General features: G+C 41.3%; 1 protein-coding gene and 1 long non-coding RNA gene across 2 annotated transcripts in view; one reads left to right on the top strand and one right to left on the bottom strand.

Annotated features, from left to right (window-relative positions):
- Nucleotides 1–2,561: 2,561 nt before the first annotated feature.
- The window catches only part of MAN1C1 (mannosidase alpha class 1C member 1), a 160,655-nt gene continuing 138,465 nt past the window's right edge, over nt 2,562–24,751 (bottom strand). Inside the window, exons 10-13 of the mRNA XM_077481894.1 lie at nt 19,592–19,811; nt 15,546–15,718; nt 8,983–9,098; nt 2,562–2,883 (exon numbers count right to left, since the gene is read on the bottom strand). Coding sequence (XP_077338020.1) covers nt 2,778–2,883; nt 8,983–9,098; nt 15,546–15,718; nt 19,592–19,811 — 615 coding nt within the window. The 3' untranslated portion in view covers nt 2,562–2,777. The remainder of the gene's footprint in view (nt 2,884–8,982; nt 9,099–15,545; nt 15,719–19,591; nt 19,812–24,751) is intronic.
- On the top strand, nt 5,940–15,073 carry LOC143982847 (uncharacterized). The gene is made up of 3 exons (XR_013274520.1): nt 5,940–6,093; nt 8,710–8,796; nt 14,699–15,073. It is a non-coding gene; the product is annotated as an uncharacterized LOC143982847 (long non-coding RNA).

Genomic DNA, 24,751 nt, shown 5'->3' with positions numbered 1-24,751 from the left:
TAATAACACAAACGGAGATCTATTGAACGCCACAACTTTGGAAAGTCGAATTTTTCACTAACCAAACCTATACCACTTTTGGGTTACATTCTATGGGAATTTTCCACCAAAATGCATTTAATAACCCCCCTGTCATATGTCCCAGATTTACCTGTCCCTCTTGGGTGCCTGGGACCTCAAAGGCAAACAGCAGGATGTATAGTAGTAGGAGATCAGCCCTTGCCTCTCTCTCTCTCTCTCTCTCTCTCTCTCTCAAAGCCAATCCGAGCAGGCTACTCTATGTAGCCTGCTCGGATTGACAGAGGTTGTTACTCCAATCCAAGCAGGCTCTGTATTCATTAATAGAATACATCGCTCGCCGGGATTGGCTGAACGGCGTATACTGTTTGTAGCTGAAGCCACATACAGTATTAGCAGACATTTGGGGGCTGACATCCATCGGGCAGCATTGTATACCCGGCGTATAAGACGACCCCCAATTTTTGGGCATTTTTTTTAACTGTAAAATGTAGTATTATACGCCAGAAAATACAGTAATTAACTTTTAAACAAGGATGTCAAATGGTTAATTACAGTTAGAGCTTAACCTAGAAAGCAGAGGAAACAATGTTTCTTTTCATTTGTTTTGTACAGTACCCAAAACATATTAGACGATTTATTTCGGTGCTGCAAAGTCTGAAAACACAATATTCAAACTGTGCAGTAATTACTACCAAAGCTTACTATAGGGGGCTGTGGAAATCTGGTCCAACAACAAAGATGAGAGGTATCTCTATCACAAGAATGCATATGTCCTGTTTGCCCTTTGACTATAGGCAGCTAAAAGGAGTAATGCCCTGTACACACGGTCGGACATTCTGACCACAAAATCCATCAGGATTTTGTCCTAAACTGGTGTTGCATACACACGGTCGAACAAAGTTGTCGGAAAATAGGATCGTTCAGAACGTGATGGCGTTCGTTCATTAAGACAGGACTACGTTGAGGCTAGTAGCCAATAGCTTTGGTCTCGTAATTTAATTTGAGCATGCGTGGCAATTTGTCCAATCGTAATTCTCTACAAACGATCGGAAAAAGTTTGATCAGATTTTTTTTGTCGGAAAATTTGAGATCTTGCTCTCAAATTTTTTTCTGTCGATTTTTTTCTGACGGAAAAAGTCCGATCGAGGCCACACACGATCGGATTTTCCGACAATATAATCCGACCGGACCTTTTCCGGTGGAATTTCCGACCGTGTGTACAGGGCATAACTTTCTGTAGACAGCTTCATACAATACTTTAAAAAAAAGCATCAGGCATACTGTTCTGGGTTACCAAGGACTGGTGAACTTTGCGCTTATTATCCATGCCTTTGGCATGGTTGGAACATTCTGATAGTTATTGCCACAATGTTCTCATGGAACCCTCAATGCTTCTGTGACAAAAGTTGATATATCATTCAAGGCCACCCCTTAAAGATACAAGTCAAAATGTCTTATTATGAATTAGGGAATACAAGTGTAGCCTTTTCCTAGTACATACAATTTATATTGCATGTTTAGATCATAGCTTCGGCTTTCCTTGCAACTCAGAGTTGTTCTCCACATATAATGTATCCAATGAAAAGAGCAAAATGACTCTCTTTGAAATATAGAGTAAAACAGTACATTACTTAGGAAGACATGTACAAACTAATCCTTTTTAATTATTAGACTTGTGAACTTAGAACCTCTGATGGGTGGGTGTCCCACACTCCTGCAACCACAAAGCCCTGCCATAAAGCAGTCCAGACCTCCATGGACCCCAACAGGTAGCCCCAATAGTACTGAGTATACTGATAATGATACTTGCTGCTGATCTTTCCATAACTCAGATATGTACACACGGCATAAGCTTTAGTTAGACATTGGTTGACTGTAAGTAGTATTTCGTACCCATGTTGTTTTGCAGGTATAACATCAAAAACTAAAGGAAGCCACTCTCCATGTAAAAGTCTGAAGTACATATTATTGATATTACCAGTACAGGTATAATCCAAATCATAGGATAAGCTCCTAGTGGAATGAAACATATAAGAGGAGCAGGTTGATTACCACTGTACCAGATAATATTAATATTAAAATTTCCATTATTAAATTTACTTTGGGCTTTTAGTAGGAGAGCTGCTTCCTTTTGTCTTGGATATTATAATTGGGAGCACATCACAGACCACCTGGAGTCAACACTTGAGCGGAGTGGTTGGGACTGCCTGCAGTTTGTTCTGCAGGGAATACTTGCTTCTCACTTTGGAAGTGGGTTCTGTCAGGAAGGAACAGAAGTAGGGGGATCCTCCATTGTGTTCCTGGGCCCACTATTTGGTTTGCTGTGGTTCAGGTTCCACTGCAGGCAGGACATAAAAGTGATTTATATTACATGAACCACCACAGTATACAGGTTGGCACCTGGCAGTATGAGAGAATTCCAAACAAGTAAACCTACCAATGCATATATATATATATATATATATATATATATATATATATATATATATATATATATATATATATATATATATATATATATATATATATATATGCTCTGCCTCATTTCCCACTTCAAAAAATATATATATGAAAAGCAGAATTTTCTGCAAAAGGCCACTATTTCTTTTAGTGCTAAATTTGTCAGATACAGATATTGATATTATTTCACATAAGTACTGGTATCTCAAATCAGCTCATAAAATAGAATTTCTTTTGTATGAAAATTTCAATTTAAGATAAAAACACTGGATAGATATATATTGTATTCTTGTGCTTCAAACAGATTGTACACGACTTATTGGTAGTGGATGTGCTTCGGTATTAAATACCCAGTCTTCTAATGATAGCAGATCATCTTCTGAAAACAGAAGGTAGAGGTATCTGTAGGAAATACAAAATAACAAATTAGTCATACAACTGTTACTTTTTATTTTTAATTATTAGACTCAACAATAGGAAAATAATCTGATTTGCACAAAATCATTGCTTTACTATAAAATTGAAATACCATTACACCTGATGTAATTAATGGAACCAGTTATAATTTTTTTAGTTCTTGCTTTAGATTTGACATTTTCAGCACCAGTTGTGGGTACATTTTTTTTAAACTGCAAGGAAAATCTGAATATCATTGTATTCACTCCCCACATAATACTGTTTTCTTTAACTGATGTTTAAAACAGAAGTGCAAGGTATTATACATTATAAACATACATACTCACCTAGGTGGATGCAGCATCGATCCGATGTCCCCTGGTGCCGCTACATTGAGAACAGAGCGATCAGAAGATCAGATCAGAAGAACACTGCTCGCTTGGTTCTCAGTCTTCAGTGAGCAGAAATCTTCAGTGAGCAGAAAACCACCGGCTCTCTGATCTGCCCCTCCAGCATTCACTGGAGCATCAGGTTTGGGTGAGGTGGGGATGAGCTGAGAGGCTGAGCCAGCTGCTGGTCCAGGCATCTAGGTGCATTAAGACATTAAATTTGAGGGCTCTCCAGAGCCTGGACGACTGGATGATGTCACCCGACAGCAGACTTTACCCCGCTGTTGGCTGAATATGGGTCACAAGCAGTGGCGGTGCGTCCATTAGGGGAGCCGCCCCCTCTCTCCAGCCACCCCCTCGGTGTACTATAGATAGATTCATGCATTGCATGAATCTATCCGCTGCAGCAGCCACCCCCTTTTCAGGCATCCGGACCCTTTTTGGGTGCCGGGCGTCTGAATTATAGCAGCAGAGGGGTGTTTTTGAAACATCTGATTAAAGCCATAAGCTTTAATAGGTATCAAAAAAGGTGACCTGCGAGAGCAATCCATTGCATTCACAGTGCACCCAGGTGTGTTTGCAAAGCACATTAATATTTGCTTTGCTAACACAGAACCACCTCTCAGCCAATCAAGAGGATGTAATACCAGGCACCTAATTGGCTGAAGACAGAGGCGCTTCCATTGGCGCCAAGGAATACAGGAAGAAGACGGGCATAGAGGAGTCGGAGGACATACAGGAGCCGTGCTACCTTCCCACAGCTCGCCTCCTGTCCCGCTGCCTGACCCACCACCACCACCACAATGGGGTAAGTGCCGAGCAGACAGCAGGCGGGGGGGGCACAGTGGCTGCATATTATGGGCACAAAGGCTGCATATAATGGCCACAGTTGGCTGAATATGATGGGCACAGTGGTCGCATTTGATGAGCAGAGGCTGCATATTATGGGCACAGTTGGCTGCATATGATGGGCACAGAGTCTGCATATGATGGGCACAGTTGGCTGCATATGATGGGCACAGAGCATGCATATTATGGGCACAGTGGGTGCATATTATGGGCACAGTTGACTGCATATGATGGGCACAGGTGGCTGCATATGATGGGCCCATTGGCTGCATTTGCTGGGCACAGAGGCTACATATTATAGGCACAGTTGGCTGCATATGATTGGCACAGTGGGTGTATTTGCTAGGCACAGAGTCTGCATACACATCAACCTGCCCAATAAACATACATTTCGTCCAAAACATTTGTAAATTGCAGGACTCCCAGCATAGTGTACCTACTTACATGTAAATGTGGGTGATACTATGTCAGGAAAACGATCAATTCATTTTGGAAATGAATATACCAACATCTATCCACCATACGCAAACGAGACCCTAATGTACCTATTGGTCTTCATATGGCATTAGTTCACTCAGAATCTATCCCCAAAGTATAGTTTTTGGCACTTGATCACATACATTTTAACTCCAGAGGGGGCGACTTCAATAAGTACCTCCTCCAATGCGAATTGAGATGGATATTTAATTTACAGGCCACCTCACCACCTGGCCTAAATTAGGCATTCAATTTCAAATCCTTTCTCCCCCGGGCTTTGGTTCAGGGGGTTATGAATTAAATTTATAGCCCCCTCTCTTCTCAAAGCCTGAATTTATGATCTTTAGCCATATTTCTATTTCTCTATCTTATAGAGACTCAACTCTATACCCAGACTATGGGCCATTGTACCATGAGGCCCCAATAAGACATTTGACTATACATCTTTTTTTCTTGGAGCTCTTTTCTGTTAGGGGATGTGTATTTTAAATACAATTTTATAGATTTTTCATAGTATAGCTTTGTAAGTATAGGATTACTTTCATAACTGCATGTTTGCACTGTGGATGATCTACCCTATTGTCAACCATATCTATTTGATATTTAACTGCCATGTATGTATTCAATTTATTCTGCATTTCTTTTGTTGTTTTTTTATGGTCACATTTCATTTTTTGACAATTGTTTTTCCCTTTGGTTCTGTTTCTCTACTGTATACACGTTTGCTGCCATTGTTCTGTTTGGCCACTAGGGCTGTGCTATGCATCGCACACACACCCGGCGGGTAGGCTTTTCCATGTACATTGCTAATAGGTGACGGAAGTGGTCCTGTCCACATCTGGGCCTCATGTGTGGGGAGGAGCTCCTACATGTCCCCGCTGTTTGTTTTTCCACAGCACGAGCGGGAACTCCATTTTCACCGGTGACACGCTGGCGCGTGATATTATCACGCCCCTAGGGGCGGGGCTATGCCACGTGCCTCTGTGTCAGAGAGACCCTCTGAGTTCCGGCAACAGCTGTTTCTTCTTACAGCTAATGGGGCGGAACAACCAGCACTATGCAATTAATCAGTAGGATTGGCTTCCTCACAAGCTGACTCATTATTTAAAGTGCACACTCACAGCTGGCATTCTCTCAGTCTGAGGACTGCTGCTCTGATGTCAGCACCTCTGTCAGCACAGTGAAAGGTAATTTATACTATTTTTCTGGCAATCCAGGGCAATGTATGCCCTTGGTTTGCTGTTTCAGCACAGTAGCTGTGTCTCTAAAAAATACTGCATAAAACTGTATAAAACCTTCCTGTTTTTTTATGGCCTTTCAGATGGTGTTACTTTCCTGCTGGTTTAAACATCAGGGCATCTCTTGTGTGTGTGTGAAGCATTGGCCGGCTCTGGACTGCACAGTTGCCCACCTATCTGTCCTTTTGAACTCTCCCAGCCAATGTGGACCATCTGCAATTGTTTTTATAATATTCCTATGCTATTTCCAATGAACCCTGTATGTAAGTACCCTTTAGCCTAAAAATATCGTACAACCCATTATATAAAATTACCTGTTTTCATGTACCATTGTACAAATACTATGTACTATATCTATGTTGCAGATAAAGATAAAGTCACCCAAAAATAAATCTCCCTTGATGAAGGAAAATATGTACCAATAAAAATGTATATATATATATATATATATATATATATATGTATAACTAATTCATTGGTGTACTATGTATATTTTAATGTGACTGTTTATTGACGATAAAATTCATCTTTTGTACTTAATAAAAGTGGTACTTGGTTGCCTTTTTACATACTTAAAAACCTATTGCACCAGTTGCATGTTCTCTCAGTCTGCATATGATGGGCCCAATTGGCTGCATATTATGGGCACAGATGGCTGCATATTATGGGCACAGTTGGCTGCATATGATGGGCACAGTTGGCTGCATTTTCTGGGCACAGTTGGCTGCATATGATGGGCATAGAATTTGCATATGATGGGCACAGTTGGCTGCATATGATGGGCACAGTTGGCTGCATATGATGGGCACAGTGGCTGCATATGATGGGCACAGTGGCTGCAATTGATGGCACACTGAGGCTGCAATTGATGTTTTTGTTTCAGTATTTTTCTGAACTTTTCTGTTTTGTTTGCGCCCCCCAAAAACTTTGGTCACAAGAGTGCAGAACTAAATGCACTCCTGTGATCCACAGAAGTAGGGCCAGAGCTTTGACCCTGTTTCTCCTTTAAACTTGAACTCATCCATTCAATCAATAGTGTTCTTCAAGTTATATCAGGGAGATTGTCACAAATTTCTGCTCTAGTAAAACAAAAGGAAACGCAAAATCTCCCCAACCAGAGATCCCTTGTCACTTCCTGTTCTGTCTAATCCATGGGGTGTCCAAACTTTTTACAAAGAGGGCCAGATTTGATGAAGTGAACATGCATGAGATCTGACCATTTGTATGTGTTCGTTCGAGCACTAATACACTGCCTAACAAGAATTATCTTGCCTTTGTGGCTGTGTGTGAGTAAAGAGATGAGCTTGGGCATGTTATTTGAATATACTGCATTTATAGGCATATAACACGCACCTTCACTAAGAGGGAAATTTCAGGAAACAAACTTAAATTTTAAATAAAAAACTGTGAAGAAAAATAAGGGTCAGTGCCCATCTGCAGCCTCACAAGTTCCATGAATGCAGCACCACCATTGCCATGAATGCAGCTCCAGCATTGCCATGAATGCAGCACCCACCATTGCCAGGAATGCAGCACCCACCATTGCCAGGAATGCTGCACCCACCATTGCCAGGAATGCAGCACCCACCATTGCTATCAGTGCAGCCTGATTGATGCCCATCCATCTGCAGCCTCTGAAGAGACAGGGAGGGGGCGGGACAAGCACCAAAGGATTACATACAGGAAAAACTCCTGTTTTCTCAGCGGCCTCTTTAATAGAAAGTCTCATCTCCTTTGATGGACAGAAAAGTCATCCAATGGCAGCCCCAAAGATGGGACTTCCTATTAGAGAAGCTGCCTTGTAAACAGGAAATACTCCTGTGTGGGGCACTCGCCCCACCTCCTCCCTGTCCCCTCGAAGGCAGCCAGCATATATATCTTTTGTGGCCCCAGCGCTGGGAGATCGTTGGGGGCCACAAAAGATATGTATGTCCAAATAACCAGGCAGGCCGTTCAAAACCGGAACTCGGGCCGCTGGACTTTGGACATGCCTGGTCTAATCCCTTTAAAATAGACAAGAAATTACTATAGATATATAAAGGAATAAGAAAAACCTGGTAAAGGTTTCTATCATTTCTTCATACCATCAGAAATCAGTAGCAATCATTTTCCTGAGCCTGGGAACTGTGAAAGACTGCTGGGAGCCACTTGGATTGGATCTGTGGGCTTGATTTAGTCCCCAGGGGACAGTCTCTATTAGATGGAGAACTCTATGGGACTACAAATCCCAGATTTATTGTTACTGCAAAGAGGAGGAAAAGGAAGGAGAATCCAGGGTTCTGGACAGTTTTACATAGGAGACTATTGGAGGGTGCGGCTGAGTCAGAGTGGCTGCTGTTGCCATAGATCGCCTCTGTGTTGGAGGAAGACTGTGCTGTTGCCTTCACATGGACGCTGCAGCCATTGGGGAGATCCAGCAAGGAAAGGGGCATAACTGGTTTTGTGAGACAGTCTAGAGTTGCCAAAGGTTCTGGGCATCAGAGAGAGGGAGGAGGCTTCAGAGTAGACTACATATTTGTGAAAGGCCGCTGGCCACAACCTCTATAGTCTCCTCTTATAGAGACAGTGCCACCCCAATTTGGCACTTAGCTTGGGAGCATATGCCATTCACCATGGGATACAAATATACCTGAGCTCTATGACGCAGGACTAAGGACCCCAATGTTTAATACCACACTGGCTTGTAGAAGGGGTTTTAGAGAGACCCAAGGACCTTTCAGCTTCTAGTACTGCCTTTAGTTAGGACACCCTTAGATTTAGGGCTCAGGTACAGATATAGTTGGACCCTTCATTGTTTCTTGCATTTCACAAATTGTTTTTGTTATTTTCTTATTGTTGCCTTGTTGGGTGTTTAACCCAAATAAATCCTCCTTTTTCAGCCTTGGTGTGTTAGAGGGCGTGGCATTACCGAAAGAGTCACTGTCATCCAAAATCAAGAGACCCATACACCAACAGCTTCTTCAGGGGTAAGTGATACACGTGCTTGTAAAAAACTACAATTTCCATAGATTATGTACATTTTATCCACAAGGACCCTTTTCCATACTGAGCCACCTAGATCATTTAATTGAAAAACAGACTGTTTCCACATCAGTAGTTCACCTTGATGCTTCAGTTATTCTAATATATGCACTTAAATTAATTCTACTTACTTTAATGTCTCTGACATGAAAAAGCTCTGTTGAACATTATCATGGTTTGGAGTGGTAGTATACACGTCTCTTATTCCTGAAAATCCATTTTCAATTCTGCAGTAAGTGTCCAAAGCCTGGGGGAGAAATACATATTAAGTTATAATCAAATAAATACTATTCCGCCATCAGATGGTGTATGACAGCATTAACAAGACATGAATATACAATGTTCATACTAAAGCTATTGCTTTGTCTCTGAGAATAAACAATCTATGGTAGGTAACATTATTAAAAGTTAATTGCCAATGAAAAAATTTCAGCACTGACAGTTCTTAAATTGGCCTTAGTAGCAAAAATTAAAAGGATGGAGTAGTAGTTAACCAGTGTTTCCCAGGCCCAATGGGCAGTTATGGGACCGTAAGGAAATTAGGAAGCTAAATGAACATGCTGGACTGGTAAGCAATGAGACCTGCAGTTTTAGGGTCCTTTCACACGGGGCGGATCAGTCCTGATCCGCCCCGTGGATATCCGCTTGCTCAGCGGGGTTCGCCGGAGCGATCTCTGCTGAGCAGGAAGATGACAGGTCCGTCTCTGCACACTGCGCAGGGACGGACCTGTCACAGCGCCGCTCTCCCCTATGGGAGATCGGGTGACGACGGACCACAGTGTCCGTCGTCATCCGATCCGATGACGGATGGAAAAATAGCTTTTTCCTCTGTCAAACTGTTTCGGATCGGAGCGGGTCGGATTTCAGTGGACGTGTCACCGCTGACATCCGACGCTCCATAGACCTCTATGGAGCATCCGTTCAGGTCGGCCTGAAAAACTGACAGGCGGACCTGAACGGATCGTCCGTGTGAAAGGGGCCTTACTGCTTGACTGCCCATCTGAACAAATGAGCACACAGCCGCTCAAGCTTCACACATGTTTTGACTTTGGCAAAAATGAAACAGCAGGTCTCTTTTGGCTGGTGGTACAGCCGCCAAACATGACCCTTTCAAGTGAATAGAGCCACGCTGCAATGTCACTTTTCAAAGTGGGCGGCACAAGTGTACGAGCCCTCAGGCCACTCGAGACTTATGCAGATCATACATTGGTTGAATTCTGAATGAATTTCCTTTTAAAAATCAGAAATTTGGGCGTTTTCTAATCTGATGGTGCCACCATTGATTTCTAAATTCAACCAACCAAGCCTTCACTTTCACCTCATGTTGCTACAGAAAATAATTTTTGTGACTGGAAATCTTCTCATTCTCTGGAATTTTTTACTTGCACTCATGCGCATTTCTTTTTCGATTATATTTCTTGCACGATTCTCAACATGTCAAAATTCTATGGTGGCACTAAAATCGTCCGTTGCTACAGCCCACTAATGGTGTGCAATTCGAAAAACAAAATTCTTAGTTTTCGAGAGAATATTATTTTTCGAAATTCGACCCATGTATGGCCGGCCTTACAGATGAGGTGCTGGAGACTTTAGCCTCTGACAGAGGCAGGTGCCAACTGCCTAAATTGAATTCTTTAATTTCACTTTATATGTGTATAGCTCTTTTCTCCCTGGGGATTCAAAGCATTTTAGCAGATGAGGCAGCTATGGCAAATTCAGTTGAGTCAATTAATCTACCAACATGTTTTCGTAGTATAGGAAGAAACCAGAGTACCCAGAGAAAACTCATGCAAACTCCAAGCAAATAGTAGCCTAGTCAGGATTAACCTAGTACTATAAGACAGATGTGCTAAGCACTAAGCCACTGTGCTGTGTAGGAGAAAATAGAAACAGTTCAATGAAATCTGTACAGGCTTACTGATGTGGCAGGTGGTAAAGTCTGTAACAGTTTATACAGGACAATTATCAGCAGAGAAGGACACAAATGAGCTCTCTGCACATAATCTGTATGGGTATCATAAGAAATGATTCAGCTTTTGTGTCAACAATCACAGCAATGAACAAGGAATATTTATGAATATGAAAAATAAAAGTTTTGTGAGAGCAAGTGAAAAATGCAAGACAATTAATATATTCAGATAAGCACCTAAACGGGGCCTCTTATATTTTTTTCGCATATTTTTCTGATCCTTGCCAAGTGCCACCTAAATGCTGGATCTGACTACTGTGATAGCCAAGCATTCTCGTTTTCTTAGAGAGACATCTCAGTCTATTTTTATTGTGTTTTTGATGTGTTTTTACATGCATTTTTTTCCCCTCCATAATAAACTGTGAATAGTTGGTTGTTTAGGTGCGGGCTGGGAAGCCTCTGCGTCCTTAACAACCGATGAGTCATCAGCTGTCAGTGGCTTTCCCTGCTGACAGCTGAATGTACAGTGCCTTGAAAAAGTATTCATACTCCTTGACATTTTCCACATTTTGTAATGTTACAACCAAAAACATAAATGTATTTTATTGGAAGTTTATGTGATAGACTAACACAAATTGACACATAATTGTGAAGTGGAGGGAAAATTATAAACGGTTATCAATTTTTTTTACAAATAAATATGTGAAAAAATGTATATTCAGCCCCTCTGACTCAGTACTTTGTAGAACCTCCTTTAGCAGCAATTACAGCTGAAAGTCTTTTTTGGGATGTCTCTTCCAGCTTTGCACATCTAGAGAATAACATTTGTGCCCATTCTTCTTTGCAAAATAGCTCAAGCTCTGTCAAATTAGATGGAGAGCAATTTTCAAGTCTTGCCACAGATTATAAATTGTATTTAGGTATGGACTTTGACTGGGCCATTCTAACACATAAATATGCTTTGATCTAAACCATTCCATTGTAGCTCTGGCTGTATGTTTAAGGTCGTTGTCCTGCTGGGAGGTAAAACTCTGCCCCAGTCTCAAGTGTTTTGTAGACTCTAACAGGCTCTAACAGACTCTAATGCCCTGTACACACAACCAGTTTTCCTGTCGGAATAAACTCTGAAGGTTTTTCCGACGGAGTTCCGATGGAATTCCGCTGAAATTGTCTTGCGTACACATGATCACACCAAAGTACAACTGTCAAGAACGCAGTGATGTATAACACGTACGATGGGACTAGAAAAAGGAAGTTCAATAGCCAGTAGCCAATAGCTTCCGTCTCATACTTGCTTCAGAGCATGCGTCATTTTTGGTCCGTCAGAACAGCATACAGACGAGCGGTTTTCCTGATAGGAATTGGTTCCGTTGGAAATATTTAGAATATGTTCTATTTCTAGGTCCGTCCGAATTTTCAACGTAAAAAGTCTGATGGGGCATACACACAATCGGAATATATGATGAAAAGCTCCCAGACTTTTTCTGTTGGACATTCCGCTCGTGTTTCTTCTAAGATGTCTATGTATTTGGCTCCATCCATCTTTCCATCAACTCTGACCAGATTCCTTGTCCCGGCTTAAGAAAATAATCCCCACAACATGATGCTGCCACCACCATCATGTTTTACAGTGGGTATGGTGTGTTCAGGGTGATGTGCAGTGTCAATTTCCTGCCACACATAGTGTTTTGCTTTTAGGCCAAAAAGTAAAATTTTGGTCCAATCTGACGAGAACACCTTCTTCCACATGTTTGCTGTGTCCCCCACATGGCTTCTCACAAACTGCAAACAGGACTTCTTATGGCTTTCTTTCAACAATGACTGTCTTCTTACCACTCTACCATAAAGGCCAGATTTATGGAATACACGACTAATAGTTGTCCTGTGGACAGATTCTCCCACCTGAGCTGTGGATCTCTGCAGCTCCTCCAGAGTTACCATGGGTCTCTTGGCTGCTTCTCTGATTAATGCTCTCCTTGCCTGGCCTGTCAGTTTAGGTGGACGCCCATATCTTGGTAGGTTTGCAGTTGTTCCATACTCTTTCCATTTTCAGATGATGGATTGAACAATGCTCCATGAGCTGTTCAAAGTTTGGCATATTTTTTTTATAACCTAACCATGCTTTAAACTTCTCCACAACTTTAGCCCTGACCTGTTCCTTGGCCTTCATGATGCTGTTTGTTCATTAAGGTTCTCTAACAAACCTCTGAGGGGTTCACAGAAAGGCTGTATTTATACTGAGATTAAATTGTACACAGGTGGACTCTATTTAATAATTAAGTGACTTCTAGATGCAATTGGTTCCACTAGATTTTAGTTAGGGGTATCAGAGTAAAGGGTGCTGAATATAAATGCACACCCCACTTTGCAGATATTTATTTGCAAAAAAATTTTAAAACCATTAATCGTTTTCCTTCCACTTCACAATTATGTGTCACTTTGTGTTGGTCTATCACATAAAATCCCAATAAAATACATTTACGTTTTTGGTGGTAACATGACAGAATGTGGAAAATGTCAAGGGGTATGAATACATTTTCAAGGCACTGTAAAAACAAAAAATGCCGGCAATAAAAAAAAAAAATCTGAAAAAAAAACCAAGTGTGGGGTCCACCACAATCCATACCAGGCCCTTAATAAATAAAATAAATGGGGATTCATACCAGACCCTTATCCGAGCATGCAGCATGGCAAGTCAGGAAAGGGAGGGGATGAGCAAACGCCTCCCGTCCTGAACCATACCAGGCCACATGCCCCCACCATGGGGGGTGCTTTGCCCCCCAAAGCACCTTGTCCGCATAATGATGGGGACATGGGCCTCTTTTCCACAACCCTGGCTGATGGTTGTGGGGGTCTGTGGGAGGGGGGTCATTGAAATTTGGAAGTACCCTTTAACAATATCCTGCCCCCCCTATGTGAATGAGTATGGGGTACATAGTACAAGTCCTTTATTTAAAAAAACTGAAATAAAAAACAATGTCCTCCAATGTAGAGCCACTGTCAATCACGATACCCACTGCCACCGCCAATCCAAAAAAAAGAAAAAAAAAGTTCACTCACACCATCTTCCAGCTCCGCGGTCTGACAGTTCTTAAATAATTAAAGGACAGGGTCAAGGTCATACTGGGCTGACAATGTTACAAGGAGGCCGGACCACTCTATGATGTCAGCGGGTGACCACACCCCTTACTTATTTAAAAACCTTCAGATGGTGGGTGGGGGATATGGACAGGGGACATGCCTAAGCACATGTTCTTCTTCTTCTGCCTAGGAGCGAATTGAGAGAGCACTTAATACCCCACAAAAAAGGTCAAATGTATTAGAAAGTTCTCTAAGTGGCATTTTCAGTTTTGAGGCAAGCCATGTATTATAAATGTTTTATGTTCAACTAGTGGGTTGAGGGCAAAAATCGCAGATTTCCATATCCACACATTTGAGGTGGATGGGGGAATCACTCCCCCTGTGCTTTTGTCTTCTCAGAATACAGTGATCAGTGTTGCCAAGTATAGCCAGTGGCAATGATTTTTGGAAAAAAAAACAACAGGGTGGTTGTACAGAACCAGGGTGCCTATGTAAGGATCAAAATTTGGCTGTCCCCATTGAACCAGATGAATTTGATCCATATATGGCCCGTTAAAGGGATTCAGTTTTGTAAACAACAGGTATTTTTCAGCAAAGCAGTTAAGGTTAGCCTGGTAAATGTTAAAATGCTCTTAGAACACTTGTGAAATATCTAATATTTATAGCTGACAAAAAAAGAAACAAAATATTTTTAACCATTTTGTTTTAAATTCCTGAAAAATCTATGTACAAATATTTAAACCTTCTGTATTTATTTCTGTAGTATCAGATTAGTTTACTTTAGGCATGGAGGCGCCTCATACGTCTTTGTTGTTAAGCAAATCCAAATATTTATTTTGCATTTACATTCTTTTCAGCTTTTTTTGAAACTGACATCTGAAGCAAAAAAATGTTCAAACTAAGGAGAAATGACTGCTGACACCAATCCACTGGACTGAAAAAATACGGGTACTGAGTTACATGGGTATATGTCACATACAATAAGAGAATTCACTCCATGTGTCACTATTCAGTTCATCATACTGATACAGAGAAACTTGCATCTGCTGTTCACAGTGACTTCTGCAATATAATAGGAGCTAAGTGAAATGACACAAACAAGTAAGCATCAGTTAGTCTGCTTGTTGTAATAAAAGTAACAACTGTGCAAAAAAAAAAAAAACATCAGTGTATGTTAAAGTTATCAGTGCAACATTTTTTTTTATATTTAATGATGTCATAACTCTATGAAAATATGGCTATAAAAATTTCACTAATGTGCCCCCTTGTAAATACATTGTCAAACAGGTCATGCAACTATGTCAGTACATCAGCAATTATGCCGTTCAGTGATGTAAAGACTGATCATTGGTGTTTACCTGTCCTCTCCTTGCTAAATGACAGATCCTTGGTGCTGGGATAATGTAAACAAAGCAGTGGTGATCCGGGGTGCCATCATTGACCTTATATGGTCATGAATTACACCCCCGGTAGTTCAGACAAATAAATGACTGCAAACAGTTGCATTAGTTTGGTGCATGAATGGCGAGCGACCTGGGTTCCCGTCAAATCCAGGTCCAACTCAAAAGTAATGAAAAAATACGTGCTAGGTAGATACAAAAGAACACATACAATTTTCCGAGTTAATGAGCAAACTTTATATTGTGATATTTTTTTTTATACAATTCATACAGTGTATTCAGATCCACTATCGTATTTCCATACCTGTGCAATCTCCCAGCCCCATTCTCTATATTTAGGGTTATGCGTCAGCCTCCACAGGTACAGGTAACTTTCTACAACCTCTGGACGCAGCAAGTAATATCTTTCACTCAGCCTGCTTGATGTGGCTTCAGCCCCTGTATCAAACCTAAACACTTCAGGTCCAAGCTTAGTATCTGAAATTAGATCACATCATTCTGTTAGACCACTTTATGTGTCACAAAATAAATAAAAACCTTTCTTCAATTTCACCAAAACTATAGTAATCAGTAACTCTTAATATAATGACCAAGTCTATACAATATGATGGTTAAAAGGATCTTTTTTTTTTAAATATTTTGGAACTGCATTCAAAACCTGCATAAACTTTTTTTGGCCAATTCCTGAATAGTACAATTTAGCAAGATATTTCTTCTAGTACAGCAAACAGTTTATCAGGAATGGCCAGCACTCACTAATCTCATCTAATCTTTTAATAAAGCTATTCAAATGCATATATTTGGCTATGCTATGCCTTTACATGCACTTTCAAGAACCTATTAACATTTCGATAAGACTGGTGAGCACATGTCATCTATACAAGGCTGCATGCTGGGGTGTCACTTCAACTATGCAAAGAATACCCAATCACATCCAAGGAAAAAAAGAAAAAACATTTTTGCTTGCACATGATTGGATGATAGAAGCCAGCAGATCTTCCCCTTACTTACTAAGCCCTGAAGCAAATGTTCTTGCAGAGTGCAACTGCCCTAGCAAAGTGCACCATCTATTTGCCTTTAGTAAAGAAACCTCTCAGTGTGTCTGTAAATTAGCTCCCCCTCCCCCTTGCTTGTGTCTGTGTCAGTTCTTGTCACTGTGTAGCTTTCACTTGCATGAGCACTACACTGAGAAACCCAGGGATTGTGTGATTTGTTGGAAATGTTGGGTCTCACATTACAGAGATCATGCATCAACTTGTGTAGTGCCATGCCGAATGCCTCATGTTTCAGCACAAACAGAAACTGCTGATATGGGAATGTAAAGATTTACGCGTAGCTTCAATGGACATAAAACTACACGATTGCAGGCAGGTACAGTTTACCCTTCCCTCTGTAGGTGGTGCTGTGTTGCTGCCTGATGTACAGAGGGAGTGGAGGATGAGATTGAGAGACTCCGTAAGGCTCCATGCACGCTGGCTTAAAATTTTTCTTCTACAGGAGTTTTGTGTTCTGCCTGTAGAAGCAACTCCATGTTATCCTATGTGTCCATGTACATTAGGATGTTTACAGGCCTTTTTTTGAGCTCAACGTTTAGAGGCAGGAAAAAAAAAAAACCTTCTGGTTCACGTTTCTGATTGGAGCTTACTGGCAGAAAAAACTTTTCTAAACTCGTCTAGACTTTGTCCAAAAAATGTTCTATATGAGCATTTTTTACTCTCAAGAAAACATACTTTTTTTAAGCCCAGTGTGCATGGAGCCATAGTGTCACCAGGGGAGCAGTGGTCCACATGGACACTGCAACACTGAGTGACCATGCCAGTCATCTATAGTGTATGCCAGTGTCAACCTTTTTTGGTCAAGACACCCTTTAAAATTCTGCAGAGTCTTGAGGCACCCAATTTTAACATGCAACAAACGTAATTAATAGGTTTTACATAGTGCAGCAACATCCACAGACGTAGGAACCCAACATTATTCCTCCAAAGCGAATACACCTTTGCAAACCGGTACTGCTTAGTATTCCAATGTTTCTCTCCTCCCTCAGTCTCTCTCCTTAACTCAGGTAACATGTCCCCAATGCTGATGGACAGGGTCATGGGAGGGGCAAACAAGGATTCTGTGCAGACACCTGAAATCCTTCTTATCAACTGATGATGTCCTTGGTTGTTAGGATTCTGGAGGATGAAAAGTTGTAATGGTGCACAATGAAACCTGTGGCTTTGTGTAACTAAAAGGCAGGGTTCATCTACTCGCTGGCTGGTATACCATTTTTGGGCAATTTTTAATCATTTGGCCAATGCACCTCTGAAGAAATCTTACCTGGTTGAAAAAGGCTGGTGTAAGCAATGCTATTTGGCACATATTTGCAAGTGGCTAGAGTAGGTAAAGGAACCGTGCTTTTCAGGAACAGTAAATTAGCACTTAGGAAAGGTTCCTATTTGAGGAGGGATAGATCAGGGACATCTGCTATCCTCTGGTCTTCAGTGCTATATCATAGGCTTTGCACCGCTCCTCTAAGTGCCACTTGCACCACCACTCTGTCAGCCACTCCCTATGCAGATGCCGTTCCTGTAATGTGAGCTGAAAAAACACAAGGTTCTTGTAGAGAGGTTTACCATGTCATTAGCCCCTTCACCTCTGGAAGATTTAGCCCCCTTCATGACCAGGCACTGCAATACTTTGATTTACAACTGCGTGGTCATGCAATGCTGTCCATAAATTTAGGGAGTCTCAGAACCAACTTCCTGTTCGGGCGAGAGGAGAAGCAACGGGCCGGGAGTGAGGAGTGAGATCACTGTCATCTGCCTCCTAAGATAAGGAGGCCTCTGTCCGTCCATCTCCCGTGGGGGAGTGGGGCTGTTCGCTGCCTTCACGTCCATGTCCCACGGAGAGGGTTGGGGAATTACCATCTTCCCATCCGTTGGTTTGCCCCCCCCCCAATATTGAGCACCAGCCGCTACTGACTGCAGATATGCTTGGATAAAACATGAGCCCTATGCAGGTAGGCTGTCCTTCTATCAAATTTAAAAGAAGAGTACCTTTAAAATAAACCTGTCATGAAAGAAGTATAGAGAGAGCCATTGTGAAGTGCTGAAAAATGTAGTTGTCTTATTTTTTGGGGGGATCTTCTCCATGCCTCCCAACTTTTTGAGATGGGAACGAGGGACACCTATTACCAAAAGTATGCAGGCATGGGACACAACCCCTGCCACACCCCCTTAAAGGAGAAATATCTCCAAAAAAGTATTAGTTAAATCCACAAGTGCTTTTAGCACTAGCAGTACTATTCCTTTATACTGGTTTTGAAATTTAGAAATGCAGCAATGTAGAAACTGGATGAAAGGTTTAGCACTGTGAAACACTTTTTGAAAGATAAATAGTGCATTTTATATACAACTTTATTGATCTGACCAAAATGAGGGACAAATGCATGGGAAAGAGGGACAGAGGGGCTTTGTTCCAAATCAGGGACAGTGCCTCAAAATCAGGGACAGTTGGGAGCTATGCCTTTGTAGCTGAGCGACCATTTACTAACCATTTTCAGATGCAGACATAGGCACCTTTAACTCTATTTCCAACAATTTCTCTGGTTTCCTGGACACACCCAGGAATAATACATTTTTCAGCTTCCTTTCCACAGGAGCTCAGAAAGACCCCACCTGATACAGGCAGAGGTAGCAAGTGATCTGCAGCCAAGACAGCATCCCTCTCCTATTAGAACTGATGTACGGGAAGCCATGCAGGAGCCTAATAGCATGCAGCTTCTCCAGAATACATATCGGTTGTGGATAACCCCTCCCAGAAATCTACCAAAGAACCCTAGTTTGAATGGGGTGGCCCTTTGTCCTTGGGCCTTGGATTCTTCTCGCTGTTTACATGTGTTACCAGAGCTACCATGGACTTCACTTCACTAAGGGAGATACTGTTTATAAGGATAAAAGCAAGTAGCGGTTTGTTTTCTGAACTGTTTTACTGAAGTAGTGGTTCCTCGGTAGACTATCTGTTGTTATCGAGTCTTATAGAAACTATGCTGTGCATGATTTCATGTAGCCTTTATAATCAGACCCTAGTTTATATTATTCAGTTGAGTAAGCGTGTTCTTTGCCAAGACAAACTTGTTTTACATTGCTTGTACTTTGCACCTGTTAAGTAAATGGCAAGTTACAGTAGTGTCCTGTCTGATCATGTGGTTGATCATGTGATGACTACTCTGTCAAACCTCTTATTTCAATTCTTTGAGTTACAGACCCATATAGAGCATGCAGGTCATTTTGTCTGCTTTTAACTCTGTAGGACCGATCACTGTTTTTACATCATTCTACTGGTGTATGTGGGATGGGTCATTCATACCTGTACGTACATAAGACTCATGACATGTGCTGGCAATTTCTGCTGCTAACTCAATGTAATGTTCTTTCTTGTTCTGTGGTGCATCATTGGCTCCTAGTGCCAACATCCCAGCAGCAAAGCAAGTCAGGTGCCCCATCTTGTGGTCCAGGACTCCACCTTTCCACTCAGCAATATATGTCAGTCCTCCTGGAGACTTTCTGATCAGATGTGCTTCAATGGCCTAGAACAGCAAAGAAAACTACTTTAATCATTTACTTAAAAATGCAGTAATATGTAACAACATTGGCTTTTAATGTGACCACACCACCATATAAAAATGAAATGTCTTATGTGTGATTGCTTTTCTTTGCACAGAATGATTCTCTTGTGATAGACAGAAAAACCTTTGTACCACCTTAGAATATCATGGCTTGATTCACAAAACTTTAAAGTGGTATTAAACCACCACGTAAAATTCAAAAACATTAGGCCCCTGCAGGTTTAAGTCATAAAGTACTAATATGCACCACATACTATCAACTTATGACAGACTTACCTGTACATAGAGCCCTCCAGCACAGCACTATCATGGTTTCCCAGTGCTTCCATCTTCATCCTGTCTTCCTTCCAGGTTCACGGGCTCTGGCTATATAAATGGCCTTGTCCCACCCAATTGTGTGACAATAGCGAATACATTTTTGCTATTTTCACACTAAACTAACTTCTCGCCAATCAGGAGGCAGGGTATCAGACCTGTTTCCTGATTGGCCAAAGGGCCAGGCCACCCAATTGGCCAACTTAGGAAGAGGAGCGGACGAGACACGCTGGAGCGGAGGTCGCCGCTGCTCTGGTGCATTGGAGAGGAGATGCTGCAGTAAGCCTCCTCTGTCAGAGCTGCGCGCCGAGGGGGGGGGGGGGGGGTTGTTTGGGGGTGCTGCCAGAGCCATTAGCCCCGCGAGTGGGAAGTTCAGTGGGCACAGTGGCCGCATACACAGGACACAAGTTAATGCATTTAATGGGCACAAGTGGCTGCATTTGATGGTCACAAGTGGCTGCATATGATGGGCACAGGTGACTGCATATGATGGCCACAAGTGGCTGCATTTGACAGGCACAAGTGGCTGCATTTGATGGGCACAAGTGGCTGCATATGATGAGTACAGTGACTGCATTTCATGGTCATAAGTGGCTGCATATGATGGGCACAAATGGCTGCATACGATGGGCACACGTGGCTGCATATGATGGGCACAAGTGGCTGCATTTGATGGGCACAGTGAAGCTGCAATTGATAGGGGGGTTCAGTATTTTTTTCGGTTTATTTGCACCCCCCATAAAAATTTGAGCACCAGCCACCACTGGACTACCATAAGCATTAGATAGATGTCATGAAAGCTTGCATTTACTGTTATTATTTTTTTTCGTCATCCCATACATCCATGAAGAAATGAGAAGATCACATCCTTAAATAAGCTCTATCAAACTTGCTCTTTTGAATATTCATACACACTGCATGAGTTTTGCATACATTGTTACCATGGCGATGGTGCTCTCACAAATTGAAAGATATATTTTTAATATATGACATTTTAAACAAATTCAGAAAATCGAACACATACCATAATATGGAATGCAGTGCTCAGCAATCACCAGTTTGTAAACTGTAGCATCAGCTTTTTGGAAGCACAAAGTATAATCCATTAACTGTAATCTCATTTTATCTACGTCAGTAAAAACACTGTTACTTCTGCATTAACTCTTGCTAAGCATACAGGGATAGTAGTAACTTTCAGTCCATGATCAGTATTATTGTTCTGCAGTGTTTATATCATAGGATGGTACACACAGACACCGCATGTTTGTAACAGAACTTATGGGGTCATAAGGCCTAAGCATAACTGTTATGCCGCATACACATGATTGGACTTTCCGGCAGATTTGGTCCAGCGGACCGGAACTCGTCAGGCAATTCGATCGTGTGTGGGCTCTAGCGGACTTTTCCCCAAAAGTCAGATGGACCTAGAAATAAAACATGTTTCAAATCTATCCGATGGGCTCAAGTCCGACGGACTAAAAAATGGGAAAACCGTTCGTCTGTGTGCTAGTCTGACAGACCAGATATGACGCAAGGGCAGGTATTGGCTACTGGCTATTGAACTTCCTTGTTTAGTCCCGTTTACGTCATCACGTTCAAAACGAACGGACTTTCGAACGGATTTAGTCCGGTTGCGTGTGGCCAAGTCTGTTCATTCAGAAAGTCCGTCAGACCTCCGCCGAAAGTCCGTCAGGAAGACCGTCGGACCTAGTCAGTTGAAAAATCCGGTCGTCTATACGTGGCATTACTCCTCTTTACTCACTTTTGACTGATATTGAGAACTAACATAATTAAAACTTTATTCTGTGGAGACAACAACCTTGATGCAGAATTTCTTTTTGGGTGAACTGATTGAGATGCAAAGCTCATGTTTCCTAGCTACATCAAGGTGATGTTAATTTCAATCATAAAGAGACATAAAATTTCTGTTCTTAATCAAACCATATTATAAGGTACCAACATTTTTTATGAGCTTAGTCTCATTCTTTTCACTCCTGGTGTATTTTGAAAATGCCATTAAGTATGCATCTGTAACAACATCTGTATCTCCATGATTGATGTTTAACCTGTGCGTTGTCCCATTTATCCTATGAAGATTCCACTAATATAGTAGTTCCCAAGGTTTTTCAGTCATTTGCTTATCCTTGCTATTTTTTCTGGTTGTCAGACACAATACTGTATATAATAATATATTTATTATAACTTAAGTGTAAACAGTTGAATAAATACAACATATACAATGCTCTACCGACTTTCAACCTCTTGAAAGCAAAGAAAAACCCACATTTCTGGTACATGCATCCACAATAAATAGTCACCAATAAACAGCCACAGCAGCTGTTTCCACTGCAACACATAGATACAGTGCCTTGAAAAAGTATTCATAACCCTTGAAATTTTCCATATGTTGCCATGTTACAACTAAAAACGTAAATTTATTTTATTAGGATTTTATGCCATAGTCCAACACAAAGTGGCACATAATTGTGAAGTGAAAAACCTTGGAAGGAAAATGATAAATGGTTTTCACAATTTTTTACAAATAAATATCTGAAAAGTGTGGCGTGCATTTGCATTCAGCCCTCTTTACTCTGATACCCCTAACTAAAATCTATTGGAACTAACTTCCTTCATAAGTCACCTGTGTGTAATTTAATCTCAGTATAAGTACAGCTGTTCTGTGAAGCCCTCAAAGGTTTGTTAGAGAACCTTAGAGAACAAACAGCATCATGAAGGCCAGGGAACACACCAGACAGGTCACGGATAAAGTTCTGGGGAAGTTTAAAACAGGGTTAGGTTATAAAAAAGTATCCCAATCCATCATCCAAAAATGGAAAGAGTTTGGCACAACTGCAAACCTACCAAGACATGGCCGTACACCTAAACTGACAGGCCGGGCAAGGAGAGCATTAATCAGAGAAGCAGCCAAGAGGCCCATGGTAACTCTGGAGGAGCTGCAGAGATCCACAGCTCAGGTGGGAGAATCTGTCAATAGGACAACTATTATGCCGCATACACACGATCGGATTTTCCGTCAGAAAAAACCTGGATGTTTTTTTCGACGGAATTCCACTCAAGCTTGGCTTGCATACACACAGTCACACAAAAGTTCTCTGAACATTCGACCATCAAGAACGCGGTGACATACAACACTACGACGAGCGGAGAAAATTAAGTTCAATGCTTCAGAGCATGCGTCTAATTGTTTCCGAGTATGCGTAGGAATTTTGCACGTCAGAATTGCTACAGATGATCGGAATGTCTGATCAGAACTTTTTCCAACCGAAAAATTGAGAATCTGCTCTCAATCTTTTGCTGGGGGGAATTCTGCCAGCAAAAGTCAGATGGAGCATACACACGGTCGGAATTTCCAACCAAAAGCTCACATCGGAATTTTGCTGGCCGGAATTTCCGATCGTGTGCATGGGGCATTAGTCGTACACTCCACAAATCTGGCCTTTATGGAAGAGTGGCAAGAAGAAAGCCATTGTTGAAAGAAAGCCATTAAAGCAAAATGCTATGTGTGGCAGAAAACGAACACTGCACATCACCCTGAACACATCATCCCCACCGTGAAACATGGTGGTGGCAGCATCATGTTGGGGGGCTGCTTCTCTTCAGCAGGGACAGGGAAGCTGGTCAGAGTTGATCAGAAGATGGATGGAGCCAAATACAAGGCAATCTTAGAAGAAAACCTGTTAGAGTCTGCAAAAAATTTGACTGGGGTAGAGGTTCACCTTCCAGCAGAACAACCACCCTAAACATACAGCCAGAGATACAATGGAATAGTTTGGATCAAAGCCTATTCATGTGTTAGAATGGCCCAGCTAAGGTCCAAACCTAAATCCAATTGATAAATCTGTGGCAAAACTTGAAAATTGCTCTTCACAGACGATCTCCATCCAATCTGACAGAGCTTGAGCTATTTTGCAAAGAAATATGGGCAGAAATGTCACTCTCTAGATGTGTAAAGCTGGTAGAGACACCCCAAAAAGATTTTCAGCTGTAATTACAGCGAAAGGTGGTTCTACAAAGTATTGACTCAGGGGGGCTAAATACAAATGCACGCCACAGTTTTCAGATATTTATTTGTAAAAAAAAACTTTGAAAACTATTTATCGTTTTCCTTCCACTTCACAATTATTTGCCACTTTGTGTTTGTCTATTACATAAGACCCTAATAATATACATTTACGTTTTTGGTTGTAACATGACAAAATGTGGAACATTTTCAAGTGGTATGAATACTTTTTCAAGGCACTGTTTAAGCTTTCTAAAACAGAGAATGCACTTTCAGTATTCATTTAATAAAAAATCATAGAAATGAACTGTGGTCTTATGAATATATATTCATTAAAAATTTGGATCAATACTAAAAATAATTTATAATATGAAGAAATTAATATATTTATAAAATCAATATGAATATAATTGATATCTAAATCAGATCACAGTGCCCTTGATTACATATAGCAGATTTCTTTATGTGAATCACAAAAAGGTTGTAAATACATTCATTTAGGATTTTCACATATACCCAAAATATCCCCAAATTAAGTGTCACATGAAAATCCTTTAAAAAGACC

Source organism: Lithobates pipiens, unplaced genomic scaffold (assembly GCF_037356315.1).
Source record: "Lithobates pipiens isolate NorthernLeopardFrog02 unplaced genomic scaffold, aLitPip1_a1.2 Scaffold_16, whole genome shotgun sequence".
NCBI lineage: Eukaryota > Metazoa > Chordata > Amphibia > Anura > Ranidae > Lithobates > Lithobates pipiens.
The sequence above is the reverse complement of the archived record's forward strand: the minus strand, read 5'-3'. Positions and strand labels throughout refer to the sequence as shown.